Source organism: Ictidomys tridecemlineatus, chromosome 12 (genome assembly GCF_052094955.1).
Source record: "Ictidomys tridecemlineatus isolate mIctTri1 chromosome 12, mIctTri1.hap1, whole genome shotgun sequence".
Lineage (NCBI taxonomy): Eukaryota > Metazoa > Chordata > Mammalia > Rodentia > Sciuridae > Ictidomys > Ictidomys tridecemlineatus.
In genome coordinates this window covers 83884093-83897986 of record NC_135488.1, presented here as the reverse complement: position 1 = coordinate 83897986, position 13894 = coordinate 83884093, and the positions used below count along the sequence as shown (strand labels likewise).

Genomic DNA, 13894 nt, shown 5'->3' with positions numbered 1-13894 from the left:
TTAATCATTCATATCTTATGACAATGAGCAAAATGTTAATATATTAAAAGGAATCACTGTAAATTTAAACATCAAATTCATCATGAATTAATTGTCTGCATTATACTTACAGGAGTAAAGTAGATTGTTGGGAATCTTTGAACTGTAGAACGGAATACAAAGCTCCTGTATTTAAAAAAAAAAAAAAAAGGAAAAAAATGGTTTCTAAATCTATTTTCTTTTTTTGGTACTGGGTATTAGACCCAGGGTGCTCAACCACTAAGCCACATGCCCAGTCTTTTTGTTGTTGTTGTTTTTGTTTTGAGACAGGGTCTCACTAAGTTGCTGAGGTTGGCCTCAAACTTGTGATTCTCCTGCTTCAGCCTCCCAAGTTGCTGGGAATTACAGGTGTGCTCCAACTCACCAGCTTCTAAATTTATTTCTAAAGTGAAGGTCTTTGTTAACTTACTCCCTATGTATCATTTAATATTTTAAAATGCTAATCTGAATATGAGGTGCATAAATGAAGTTTAAATCATAAGTATTGGTATGTAAATATGTCTGTAAATAGGCATGAATGAGATGATTAAAAGTAACTTCGTTGATTACCTGGAAGCGTACTTGGGAACTGGTGTAGGAAGAATCTCGTATTGCCCTGGGTAAAGGTGGAGTGACTACATGGAAGGAACAAGGACACAATAATAGATTAATAGAGGTTATAAACTCACTTGATTATCTCTTATTCAATAATCCTTTATTTTATGACCACTCAACATTTCATCATTTATTCTCTGCTTTAATAGTAGGAAAGGTATACCTCTCCAAAGGTTGAGCTCCCAAACATTCATTATGTATTCATTTTCCATGGTGAATTTTATAGACAATCTGCCTGAGATGTTGCGTGGGAAAATGCTGCCTCATTAATCACATTTTGAATTGCTGGAGTCAAAAAATCACTTGGACCATTTATTACAGGGCTGGTGGTGGGAAATACAGTGGTGAGACATGGCCCCTGACAGCAGGGGTGAGAGGCACCTTCAGGAATGATTCTAACACTATAGTCAATGCTGAAATAGATTGACAACCAGGGCAGGAATGGGGGCGGAGAGTAAACCCAATGGGGTGATCTAAAGACAGCAAAGAGGAGGAGATTTGAGGGGGGCATTTAAGAAAGGGAGGACTTCCTCAAGCCGAGCCAGGAGGGATTTCAAGAAGAGACTTCCAAGTGAAACTGTCTTTCTGCCCTATGTCAAAATAGCTGCAGACTACCTAGGTGGCCCCGTTGTCCCTGTATCTGTGGATGCCCAGAGGATGAGGAACAAGGGAGTTCATGAGGGAGAAGAGGATATGTGAAGGGAGGAAGGAGAATGAGGAACAGGAGGGAACAAGGGCCGGAGCTCCAGACCCTGTTGCAGGAGCCGCCAGGCAGGAGCTGGATCAGAAACTCCTCGGGAGGCTGAGGAGAACCATCTCCCTCCATCTCCTGGTATTTTTTTATATAGAATTTTGAGAAATGATGCTGCCTTTGTTGAAAATGAAGCATCCTCATCCTGGCCTAGCTGTCATCTGGAAGTTCAGCTATTATATTTCACCCTGCAGCTGTTTTTCCCATGATAGCACACAATTTTGATTGCAGAGGCAGCTTTTTGTGATACAGTGATAACAGTATATATGAATTTATGATGAAATACACATGCTGTCCCGACGCACCTGTGCTTTACTAATTGCCCACTTGACATAATAAATACAGAGGAAACAAAGGGATTGCATCATACTACAGAAGCAGAGAAACAAATTTTAAGCAAAAGGCTTTCTTGGGGGCCAACAATATCCTATTTCTTGATTTTGGATATGGTTCATGTATGTTTTCTATTTACCTTAAACTGTGCTTACATGCGCATGCTCGCTAGCTCTCTCTCTCTCTCTCTCTCTCTCTCTCTCTCTCTCTCTCTCTCTCTCTCTCCACACACACACACACACACACACACACACACACACACACACGGAGAAAGAAGAAAGAGAATTGAAAGGAAAGGACCCTTAAAAAGCAAGGTGCTCCATTCATCTATTGAAGGGCATCTAGGTTGGCTCCACAGTTTAGCTATTGTGAATTGAGCTGCTATAAACATTGACGTGGCTGCATCACTGTAGTATGCTGTTTTTAAGTCCCTTGAGTATAAAATGAGGAATGGGATAGCTGGGTGAAATGGTGGTTCCGTTCCAAGTTTTCTAAAGAATCTCCATACTGCTCTCCAGATTGGCTGCACAAATTTGCAGCAATTTAAGAGTGTGCCTTTTCCCCCACATCCTTGTCAACACTTATTGTTGCTTGTATTCTTAATAACTGTCATTCTGACTGGAGTGAGATGAAATCTTAGAGTAGTTTTGATTTGCATTTCTCTAATTGATAGAGATATTATACATTTTTTCATATATTTGTTGATTGATTGTGTATCTTCTTCTGAGAAGTATCTGTTCAGTTCCTTGGCCCATTTATTAACTGGGGATTGAATGCAGGGACCCCAGGGCTTGGTGCATGTTGGCAAACAATCTACCACTGAGCTACACCTCCAGAATATTTTGAGACAGGGTCTTGCTAGTTCCGCTGGATGAACTTGAATTAGTGATCCTCCTGCCTCAGCCTCCTAAATAGCTGGTATTATAGAAAATTACCACCACTCCTGGCTCCTGAGGGATTTTTTTTAAATGGTATTCTGTTTTAAACTTCAAATTCCACTTGTTCATTGCTGGTATGTAGGTGAATAATTGACTTTTGTAGGAGTTTTTTTGGGGGGGGATGTATTATTTTGGATTATTTACATAGTCAATCATGTCATTTATGAATAGGGACAATATTTTTATTTTATTTTATATTTTTATTCCTTCCTTTTCTTGACATATTGCATTAGAGGGATATCCTTGCCTTGTTCCTCATCTCGGTAGAAAACCCTCTAGTTTCCTACCCTTATTGTTACCTATGATATTAGCTGTAGGGTTTTTAAAAAATAGATATTCTTTATGAGGTTGAGGAAGTTCCCTTATATTCCTAGTTTACTAAGAATTTTTTTTATCATGAATGGGTGTTGTCGATTTTGACAAATGCTTTTTCCACATCTACTGATATGCTTGAGTGACTTTTCTTCTTTAGTAATTGATCAGATTAGATTTATGAACCAGCTTTTCATACTTGGAATAAATTCCACCTGGTTGTGATATGTAGTTACTTTTGTATTTTGTTGAGGATTTTTCTAACTATGTTCATGAACGACATGGGAGTGGTTTGTTATTTTCTTTTCTCGTGATGTTTTTATCTGTTTTTGGTGTAAGGGTGATGCAAGCCTCGTAGAATGAGTTAGACAGGTTGTGCTCTATTTCTATCTTCCGGAAGGGATTATAAAGAATTAATATGATATCTTCCTTAAATGATTGGTAGAATTCATCTATAAACCCATGTGGGCCTGACATTTTCTGTTTGGGAAGGTTGCTATTATTTCAATTTATTTAATAGCTATAGACCAATTCAGAATGTCTATTTCTTCTTGTATGAGTTTTGGCAGACTGTGTCTTTCAAGGAATTCGTTGGTCCATTTCATTTAGGTTATTAAATTTGTGGTCATAGTATTGTTCATAACATTCCTTTATCATCCTTTTAGTGTGTATGAGATTTAGTGATATCCCCTCTGTTCTAATATTAGTCATTTGTATCCTCTTTTTTTTCCTTAGTTAATCTAGGTCAATTTTATCAATCTATTGAATAAAACATTTATTTAACTGATTTTCTCTACTGCCATTTTTAATTTCATTGATTTATGCTCTAATTTTTATTTCTTCTGCTTACTTTGGATTTACTTAATTCTTCTTTTTCTATTTTCCTAAGGAGGAAACTTAGGTGCTTGATTGTCGATCTTCTTTTCTAATATAAGCATTCAACATTACCAGTTTCCCTCTATGCTCTGACTTCACAATATCCCACATATTTTGTTGAAATGTGTTCTCATTTTTATTTAGTTCAAAGTATCATGTAATTGATCCATGTGTTATTTAGAAGCATGTTGCTTAGTATCTGCATATTTGGGGATTTTCAATTATCTTTCTATTATTGATTTTTAATTTAATGACACTGTGACATGAGAGCCCACTTTTTGATATTTCTTAAGGAGTGTTTAATGGTCCAGAATATGGTCTATCTTTTTTTTAAATTATTATTATTTTTTTGTTGTAGATGGACACAGTACCTTTATTTTGTTTATTTAGGTTTTTTATGTGGTGCTGGGGATTGAACCCAGTTCCTCATGCATGCTAGGCAAGTGCTCTACTACTGAGCCATAACCCTATCCCCAATATGGTCTATCTTATAGTGAATATTCCATGTGAGCCTGAGAAGATTTTTTTTCTGCTGTTCCTAGATGAAGTAGTCTATAGACATCAATTATAGCAGTTGATTGATGGTGTTATTCAGTAACTATATCCTTGCTGATTTTTTGTGCTTTTGATAAAGGGTTGTGTAAGTCTCCAACTATAATCATCTGTTTATCTTTGTAATCCCATCTGCTTTGCCTCACATGTTTTAATGGTCTGTTGCTAGGCACACACATATTGCCTAACATATTTTTATATCTTCTTGGAGTATTGAACCCTTTATTTATATAACGCCCTCTATCTCTGATATGTTTCCTTGCTCTCTTAAATCAATATAGCTTGTCCTGCTTTCTTTCTCTTTTTCTTTTCCTCCTTTCTTTTTTTGGGGGGGTTTGGTGGTGGGGGTGGGGACAAACCCAAGGTCTTATGCAGAAGAATCACAAGTCTAAGACCAGCTTGGGCAACTTAGACTCTGTCTCAAAAGAAAAAATTAAAAGCTCAGTGTTAGGGTGCCTCTGGGTCCAATCCCAGCACTTCAAAATAAAATTTAAAAAAAAATGAAAGTTTGATTTTTTACCTTCACTTATTCCTTCTTCAAAGGCTCTTCATTTCTGACCTGTATTAACTTCTTTTTCTTTAATGAAGTTCTTTGAAGATTTCTTGCAAAGCTGATCTACTGGTAACAAATTTCTTCAACTTTTGTTTGTCCAAGAAAGTCTCTATTTCTGCTTCACTTTTTTTTTTGTCGGGGGGCGGGGTACTAGGGATTGAACTCAGGGGAACTCAACCACTGAGCCACATCCCCAGACCTATTTTGTATTTTCTTTAGAAACAGGGTCTCACTGAGTTGCTTAGCACCATTTGCTGAGGCTGGCTTTGAACTATCGATCCTCCTGCCTCAGCCTCCCCAGCCGCTGGGATTACAGGTGTACAACACCACACCTGGCATCTGCTTCATTTTTGAAAGAGTTTCACAGGGTACAGATTTCTAAGCTGGTGTGATTTTCCTTTCAATATTTTAAATACTTTATTTCAGGCTCTTTCTGTTTGTGAGATTTTGGAAGAGAAGTTGGAGGCAATGCTTATCTCGGTCCCTCTACAGGTGTCTCTTCACCCACTCAGAATTTTTTTTTCTGTCTCTAATTTTCCGGGGTTTGAAAGTGATATATTTAATTATGGCTGTGTTTTGTTCTGGCCTTTATCCTGCTTGGTGTTCACTGAGCTTCCCAGATCTATGGTTCGGTATCTGACATTTAATTTGGGAAATTCTCAGTCAATATTTTTTCAAATATTTCTCTTCCTTTCTCCCCTGCTTTTGTATTTATATAAATATTATATACATATATATATAATATACGATATATATATTTATATATAATATATAATATATAAATATTATATATATATATATATAAAACACACTGTGTAGTTGTCCCACAGTTATTGAATATTATGGTTTTTTCAGTCTTCGTTCTCTTTATTTTTCTGTTGTGGAGGCTGAGACTGAACTATCTCAGGCTCAGAGATTCTCTCCTCAGTCATGTCTAGTATACTTTAAGACTCTCAAATACATCCTTCATTTCTGTTGCAGTGTTGTTGATCTCTAGCATTTCTTTTTGATTCTTTCTTAGGATTTCCATATCTCTGCCTACATTGACCATCTTCTCTTTTTGCTTCTTCTATTATTATTATTTTATTTTATTTTATTTTTTGGCAGTACTGGAGATGGAATCCAGGGCCTTGTCCATGCTGGACAGGTACTCCACTGAGAAAGCTACATCCCCAGCTCCTTCCCATCTGTTGTTCCCTGTTGTCTACTTTATTGCTAGAGTCTCTAGCATAGTCAGTATAGTTGCTTCAAATCACTACTCTGATGATTCCAACAGCCTTGCCATGCCTGATTGTGATGCTTGCTCTGTCTCTTCAAACTGTTTTTGCCTCTCAGTGTGCCATGTCATTTTTTTTCTTGATAGCTAGGCAAGACTACTGGGTGAAAAGAGCTGCTATAAATAGACAGTTAGCAATGCGGTGGTCAGAGGTGGGATGGGGGTTAGGTCCCGTCTTTTAGTGAACCTGTGCCTCTCTCTGGATGGCTTTTGCAAGCTCTTCTCAACGACTGTCCTCTTAGGTGGGATAGGCTGACCAGAGCTGGCTGGAGCTGGGCATTTCCCTTCCCCGTTGGTCAGTCTCTGAGAAAACCCTAGCAATCCAGGCAAGGTTGATAGTTCCTAAGGCACACCTGTTGAGAACAGAGTCTTTTGATGGGTTTCAAACAGTTTCTTTTCCCATGTGAATATTTTTTTTTTTTAATTTTACATGTACTGTGAGAACCTGGTTGAGCTCCTGGCGTTAAGCATGGGAAACCTATGGCCTAATGGGTCCTCCCAGTGCTTTTAACTCTCAGGCTTGCCCACACCAAGCCTCCAGCAGTTCATCAGTTACAGTTCAAGGGTTCTAACAGGAGTTGATTTTTCAGTTTGTTTAGTTTTAAACTTGCTGTTAGGGTGGGACTGCAACTTCTAAGCTACTTACACACAGGACTAGAAACCAGAAATCATTGTGACCCTGTTTAGGGAACTCAGACTTGAGAAGCCACCATCAGAATCATTATAAGGTGAACAGAGCTAAAGAGCCAGCAGGTGCAGCATTTCCAGGTGCTAATGGTAGAAATTTCATTCTCTTTTCTTGGAGAAGTCTCTTGGGCTTTCTTCATCCATGTGGAAACATAAGTGACTCACTGCTCAGATGTTTTAAGGTCTGAGAAACAGACACATAGGACTTCTTAAAAAAGCAGCATGCCTCATTATAGCAATCATATTGTTGTTAATTTTATCATTAGCTTGCTGGGTGTGGTGGCACACACCTGAAATCCCAGTGACTCAGGAGGCTAAGGCAGGAAGATTACAAGTTCTAGGCCTTGGGGAATGTTCTTGAAATATAAAATTTCAAGAACGATAAGTGACACCCAGTCAGAGATACTCACATGCAGACAACATGACTTGACTTATATATGGAAAAAATTTAAAGACTCTACTAAATAATTGTTAGAATAGGAAAATAAATTCAGTCAAGATGCAGGATACAAAATCAACATACCCCCCCCCCAAAAAAAGTAGCAGTTTTATACACAAATAGTTGAATTTGCTGAGAAAGAAATCCCATTCACCATAGGCCTGTCGACCCTGAGAAAAACCACTTAGAGATCACATCCACCACAATACTGCCTTAACTTCAGTGTTGTCACCTAGGAGCATTTTTACATCAGTGGACATTTGGCAACGTCTCGTAATATTTTGGGGTATTACAATTGGGAAGGGAGACCGGTATCTAGTGAGTAGAGGCCAGGAAAACTGTTACACACCCTACAAAGCACAGAACAGCTCCCCACATGAAGATTTATCCTATCAAAGTATCAATAGTGCTGAGGCTGAAAAACCCTGGATTAGACTTGGAAGTAGAGATGTTGAAAAGGCAGAGGGACTTCAAAGGAGAAGTCTAGACAGGAGATAAGTATTTGGTAATCACCAAAATAGATGGTGTTCGTAGCCTTAAGATTGGACAAGATCAGCATCCCAGGGGACAATGCAGATGGAGAAGAGGTCTGAAAGCCTGGGGGCACTCCCAGGTCAACAGTTTTTTTGGGGAAATAACAAAGACAGCAAAGGCCAAAAAGTCAAGATCAAGGAGATGTTAGAGGTTTGAAAAGACACAGGCCACCCAGGAAAGTGGGAAAGTTAACAAACTAAGGAAGTCCTTTCAGTGCCCAATGGAGGTGAAGGGTTTAAGATGATGCTAGGCATTTAGCCACAGAAATTCAGGTGTAATGTGTGCAATGAAATTTAACCAGGGTGCGGCTTTGCCAAATGAGGGAGAGAGGAATAGTCAGGGCCAAGGGAACTATAGTGCACTGTCAATTAAATATCATGGGAAGCAACTATGATGATTAATTAGGAAATTCAAGCTTTGTGAGGAAGAGAGAACATCAGGGTTTTCGGGGAAGTGAAAAGATAGGAAAATCAATGGGCTATACAGGGGGATGAAGAAATTGTTGGGGTTAGTATACTAGGTTAGCACCAGAGAACTGCCTTCATGTAACTGAGATTATGGAGAAGTGAAATTACAGCTCTTACAAAAAATCTAAGGGGCTTGGATTGTGGCTCAGTGGTAGAGTGCTTGCTTAGCATGTAGGAGGCACTGGGTATGATTCTCACATATAAATAAATAAAGGTCCATAAACAACTAATTAAATATTTTTTAAAAAATCTAAGAAGTAGCTGGGCACAGTGGTGCAAGCCTGTAATCCCAATGGTGTGGGAGACTTAGGCAGGAGGACCACTAATTCAAAGCCAGCCTCAGCAATAGCAAGGCACTATGCAACTCAGTGAGACCCTGTCTCTAAATAAAATACAAAATAGGGCTGGAGATGTGGCTCAAAAAGGAATATATATATATATATATATATATATATATATATATATATATATATATATATAAGAAGTAAGCGGCAGAGGTGGAGGAGAGGTCAAGAAACCAAGTTGTTGGAAGATCCTCCACTTGTGTATTGAAATCATGACAGGTGTAGGGAAAGGTGTGTCCATGAGGTAAGGGAGCTAAAAATCATCAAAAAGCAAAGGGATTAGGTAACTCTGAGGCCAGTGGATAATTGTGACACCAAGAAAAAGGAAGCCACAAACTGTGTATATTCTCTACAATGAAAACATATTATTTCTCTGACATAAAAAAAGCTATTGTAAACATTGTGAGACCACCTCAAATCCTCTTTGGAAAGGGCCAGATATAGATAAGCATATGCATGCATACGCAAACACACACACACCCTCACATACTCACACTTAATAAGACTCCTCGAGGGCTGGGGCTATAGCTCAGTGGTAGAGCGCTTGCCTAGCACGTGTGAGGCACTGGGTTCCATCCTCAACACCACATAAAAATAAAGATATTGTGTCCAACTACAACTAAAAAAATATTTAACAAAAATAAATAAAAGTAAATAAATTAAATAAAGGTATTGTGTCCAACTACACCTAAAAAATAAATATTAAAAAAAAGACTTGATAGAGATTGTCCAGTTGAGTTACATACATACTTCAGAACAAAGGTACAAAAATAGTAAAAAAAAACCCACATCTTTCTTTTCATGTGTATTGGGGCAAGCAGGAAAGAACTCAGGGCCTGGAGCATGCTAGGCAAGCACTCTACCAGTCCTTTTTACAAAACAAAGTCTTGCTAAGTGACTCAGGCTGAACTTGTGATCTTCCTGCCCCAGACTCTCAGAGAACTGGGATTATAGGCATGCACCACTGAGCCAGGAAAAACTTTCTTAGGAATAAAAATGTAGCCTTGATGAAGTATAAAGTGAATATTTCTATTAAAAAGGATAGAACATAAGAATGTTGTCCTGTCTTAGTAGCAACACTAATTTCTATAATATCTACCCCAAATCCAAATTATTCTGAATTCTGCTATTAAAACACCAGACTTTTTACTTTTATAGGTGGGTATACAAAGTTATATATAAATATCACTCCCTTTGTGAATATATTCTCAAATACCTTTGAAATAGAAAATTAGGAAAAACATTGGATATTTCTAGTTCTTGGAGCTTAATCTTTTGTGAGAGGTGGGGAGGAAAGACAAGAGAAAAAAAAAACAGAAGAAGTGTTTTCAGAAAGTTTGTTCATCCTTCTAGGTAAGCTGAATTTATTTGGTCTTATAAGTTTTACCTAATAACAAACTTCTCCGTTTTCTCCTTTCCACGATGGGCCTTTGAGCCAATGCTTAGAGACCCATAGGAGCAAGAAAAAAATGGAACAGAAAGGAGAGAAATGGTAGGAGAGAGAATAATAGGATGCCTTTGTGTTTGGAGTACTCAGAGCACGGTCACATGTGGCTTGGTTACCTGATAACAAGTCATAAAAGTCCAAAGATAACTTAGTGTTTATATTTATCCATTAAAGCAAATAGAATAAGATTTACCCAATGAACATTTATCATTCTGTTCTGTTTTACTGTTATAATTCATACAGCGGTAAGAAGGGTCTACACATGTGCTCATCCTGCTGAAAATTCTAGTCCACTTGGCAATCGCACTTCCTTGTTTTTAAGTCAGACATTTGTTGCCGTGGACTTCTTAGATTATGATAATAATATTCTAATAAAGTGAAGATTGATACTATTAGTGTCTCCTTTCCAGTCAATGGACATTAGGGCACAGAGAACAGAGACAAGTGCCCAGAGTCCAAGTCACAGCTCTGTCACTGGAACAGGGCCTGCTGCTGCCACTTGGATGCCTTGAACAAGGTGAGATTCCCCACTGCAGGGGCCTCCTTGGGATTCTACCTGTCAAAACCTTGCCCCTCATTCAAGGTGGGGGACAGGTGGTAGATTGGAAAGAAGACTGAATCTGGGTTAAAAAGCCCTCAGTGAGTGGTCCTTACCTCTTATTTATCAAATTATGTGTCTTAGAACAAGTTACTAAGTCTCTATTTGCACAGCTTTGTTGCAAGTAGAGGAGATGATATCTGTTCAAGCTACTTCAGAAGATGAAGAAGCAACTAAGAGAATATGCATGGAAGGGTCAAGGTCCAGCTAAATCCTACTTAATCCAGGGAGCTTTCCAGCCTTTCAGTCCAGCCTACCTTGAGCTTTCCCTTGGCATTTCCTGCAGCATTATTCATCTCAGCACTTGATATATTTTGTCTTATATTGTTACTTAAATATTTCTAATTCAGGAACTTGTTCCCCCCAAGGTCATATTACAAGGCTGTAAGTAAAGCAGTGCTTATATTATCAATGCTATGAATGAACGGGTGGAGCTGAGTAGAATCTGACCTTTCTGTAACCACAGGCTCATTCCTACATGAAAAATATTTATCTATCTATCTATTTATTTATTTATTGGTGCCGGAATTGAACCCAGGACCTCATGCATGTTCTACCACTGAGCTACACCTCAGCCAAGAAAATATTTTAAAATCTTCTTGAAGTAGATAGTTCTATGCATGTTCTAATAGGAATACTCACCCAGATCCAGGGTTTTCTCTTTGAACGAAGAGGGTTCACCATATCAACTGCTTGAAGAAGCTAGAACATGGCTTAAACATAGATAAGATCCCAGAGGGGAACCCTGATAAGAGTGACCCCAGAGGGGAAAATTTCCCCCCAAAGTTCTATCCTTAGGTTTAGAATACCTCATGAGGAAAAAAATCTTTCTGGATTCATTTGCAAGCCAGGCAGTTCTGGCTGTCTCACTATAAGAAGTGAGACAACCTAGAGGTTTGCCATTTTTCCCTTGTGTGTGGAGCGGGGTACATAATACAGAATCTCTTCCTCTGGAGCTTTTAGTAGCTTTCCCACAAAACCCAATCTGCTAGTAGAACTTTACCTTATCTTTGTAAACTAGTGTGCTGGGGCTGGGCCGGGGCTTGTCTTTGAAGGAGTAACTGGCTGATTGCTTCTTTAACAGGTCCAGGAAGTCAGGAGGCATGTACAGAGGAAGATCATTTAAGACTGGATTGTTTCTTTGCACAAGAGGTGGCTTTTTCCTTCCTTCATTTTTAAAATTGTAGGTTGCTGCTACTGGATTTAATAGGGATTCTTCAATAAAAGTTTTCAAGTGATAAGTGCCAGGTATAGGAGTATTCTGTGGAAAATTGACAGCAGTTTTAAGATCACTGTAAACCTTTAACTTTCCCCAAAGCACCATTCCTAGAAGAGTCATTCCTAAGTAGCATTCTACTTTATTTTTAAATTTAATGAAGTTCTATCACATATAATACTCTTTTTTTTTTCTTTTCTTTTTTCTTTTTTTGGTGTTGGGACTGAACTCAGGGGCACTCAACCACTGAGCCACATCCTCAGGCCTATTTTGTATTTTATTTAGAGACAGGGTCTCACTGAGTTGCTTAGTGCCTTGCCATTGCTGAGGCTGCCTTTGAACTCACAATCCTCTTGTCTCAGTCTCCCAAGACATTGGGATTACAGGCGTGCGCCACTGTGCCGGTACATATAAAACTCTTGACAGAACAGTATTTCAAGAGAATCGTGATTATTTCTTTTCCGAAACAAATCCTGAATTAACACAAATGGGTAATAGTTAAAATTTAATTTTTTAAAAAGGTAACTTCAGGCATATACTTATATTTGCCAATTGAATTTTGAGTATATATTTCAGGCCTCTAGTGAGATTACTCTAGAGAGCTTCTTGGTCAACTAAAAGCTATCCTACTTTTATGTTTCAACTAGCCTCAGGTGAGAAGCTACCACATAATAACATGAGCCTGAGGATGAACTGGCAGAGCATATGGTCTACATAGTTCCAAAAGAAGTTTGGTACCTTCAAATCACAACCACAGTGTGGCTCAATGGCCAGATTGGAACTGCTGTTCTGCAGCCACTTTTTCCAATGAGCTGAGCCATTAAAATTAGATCAATTCCAAGAAGGCTTTGACCCATGGAGCTTCATTACAAATGATCTTCATTACAAGTGATCTTTTGGTCATTTTTCTTTCATATATTACCATCTTGTTCTTAAACATTTTGTATACACTGATCATGTTAAGTGTTATCATAGGTTCTGTACCATCTATGAGAAAATCTGAAGCCAAGTCGCCTTTCTGGAATAGATGCTTTTTCTTTCTTGTCCAGTGTCACCAAGATCAGAAGATCAAAAGTTCACTTTATTTAGATATTTTGTAAAGCACATGGATTCCTAGAGTTGTTTTACTTCATAAGTTTCCATTACATTCAAAATTTAAAGTGAATTTCTCATTTGTATGCTAATATTAAAATTATAAGCATGAAATGAGGCCCATGTAGACCTACATGATAACTGTTGTTTTTTTTTTTTTTTTTACAATTAAGTGTTACTGATTTAAAGGGTAAGAATGATTAAAATTTTAAAGGGAACAAAAATAATTTGAAGAGGAAAGACCAAAAATATACACACTGTTAATGCTATTCTCCACCAGCTTTCTCTTTGAAAAGAGGAACTCTTCTGGCTTGGTTTCTATTAACAAATACAAAATATGCTTATTCATTTGAGAGGTAATTCCCCTGAAATTAAATTTATAAAACATTACTTGAAGAAATTAATACCTGCATCAAACTGTCATTAAAATAAAAGCTAGAGAATGATAAATTTTGCCCATGACATTTCCTTAAATTGCTCTTTTATGATTTTAAATGCTTTTAAATATCTAAATTCCTTTTGATAAAATTAGAGTAATAAATATTTTCAACTCACTGAGGTGCTGGAAGAATATTAGATGTAACAAAATTTGATGTTCTTCTGAGGAATAGGGTGGGGTTTGAACTGCGGCTCCCTCATGTAACAGCTAAGTACACTGGGCAAGTTACTCAATCCTCGCGTGCACTGCTTTCTCACTTTCTCACTTGAGTATAAAACTGAGATACTGCTGACATGGCATGAGAATATGGTATAGTACACATAAAGACTTGCACCTACAACCAGTGTTCAATAAATGATTGATAGCTTTCATTTTCAGAGGGTGGGTACTGGGGATTAAACTTGGGG

The 13894-nt window shown here is 37.9% G+C and overlaps 1 protein-coding gene across 1 annotated transcript in view; it reads right to left on the bottom strand.

Moving 5' to 3' along the window:
• Positions 1-13894, bottom strand: part of Stpg4 (sperm-tail PG-rich repeat containing 4) — a 43226-nt gene that overhangs the window by 24060 nt on the left and 5272 nt on the right. Inside the window, exons 2-5 of the mRNA XM_005324490.3 lie at positions 13307-13366; positions 11744-12001; positions 589-653; positions 111-165 (exon numbers count right to left, since the gene is read on the bottom strand). Coding sequence (XP_005324547.2) covers positions 111-165; positions 589-653; positions 11744-12001; positions 13307-13366 — 438 coding nt within the window. The remainder of the gene's footprint in view (positions 1-110; positions 166-588; positions 654-11743; positions 12002-13306; positions 13367-13894) is intronic.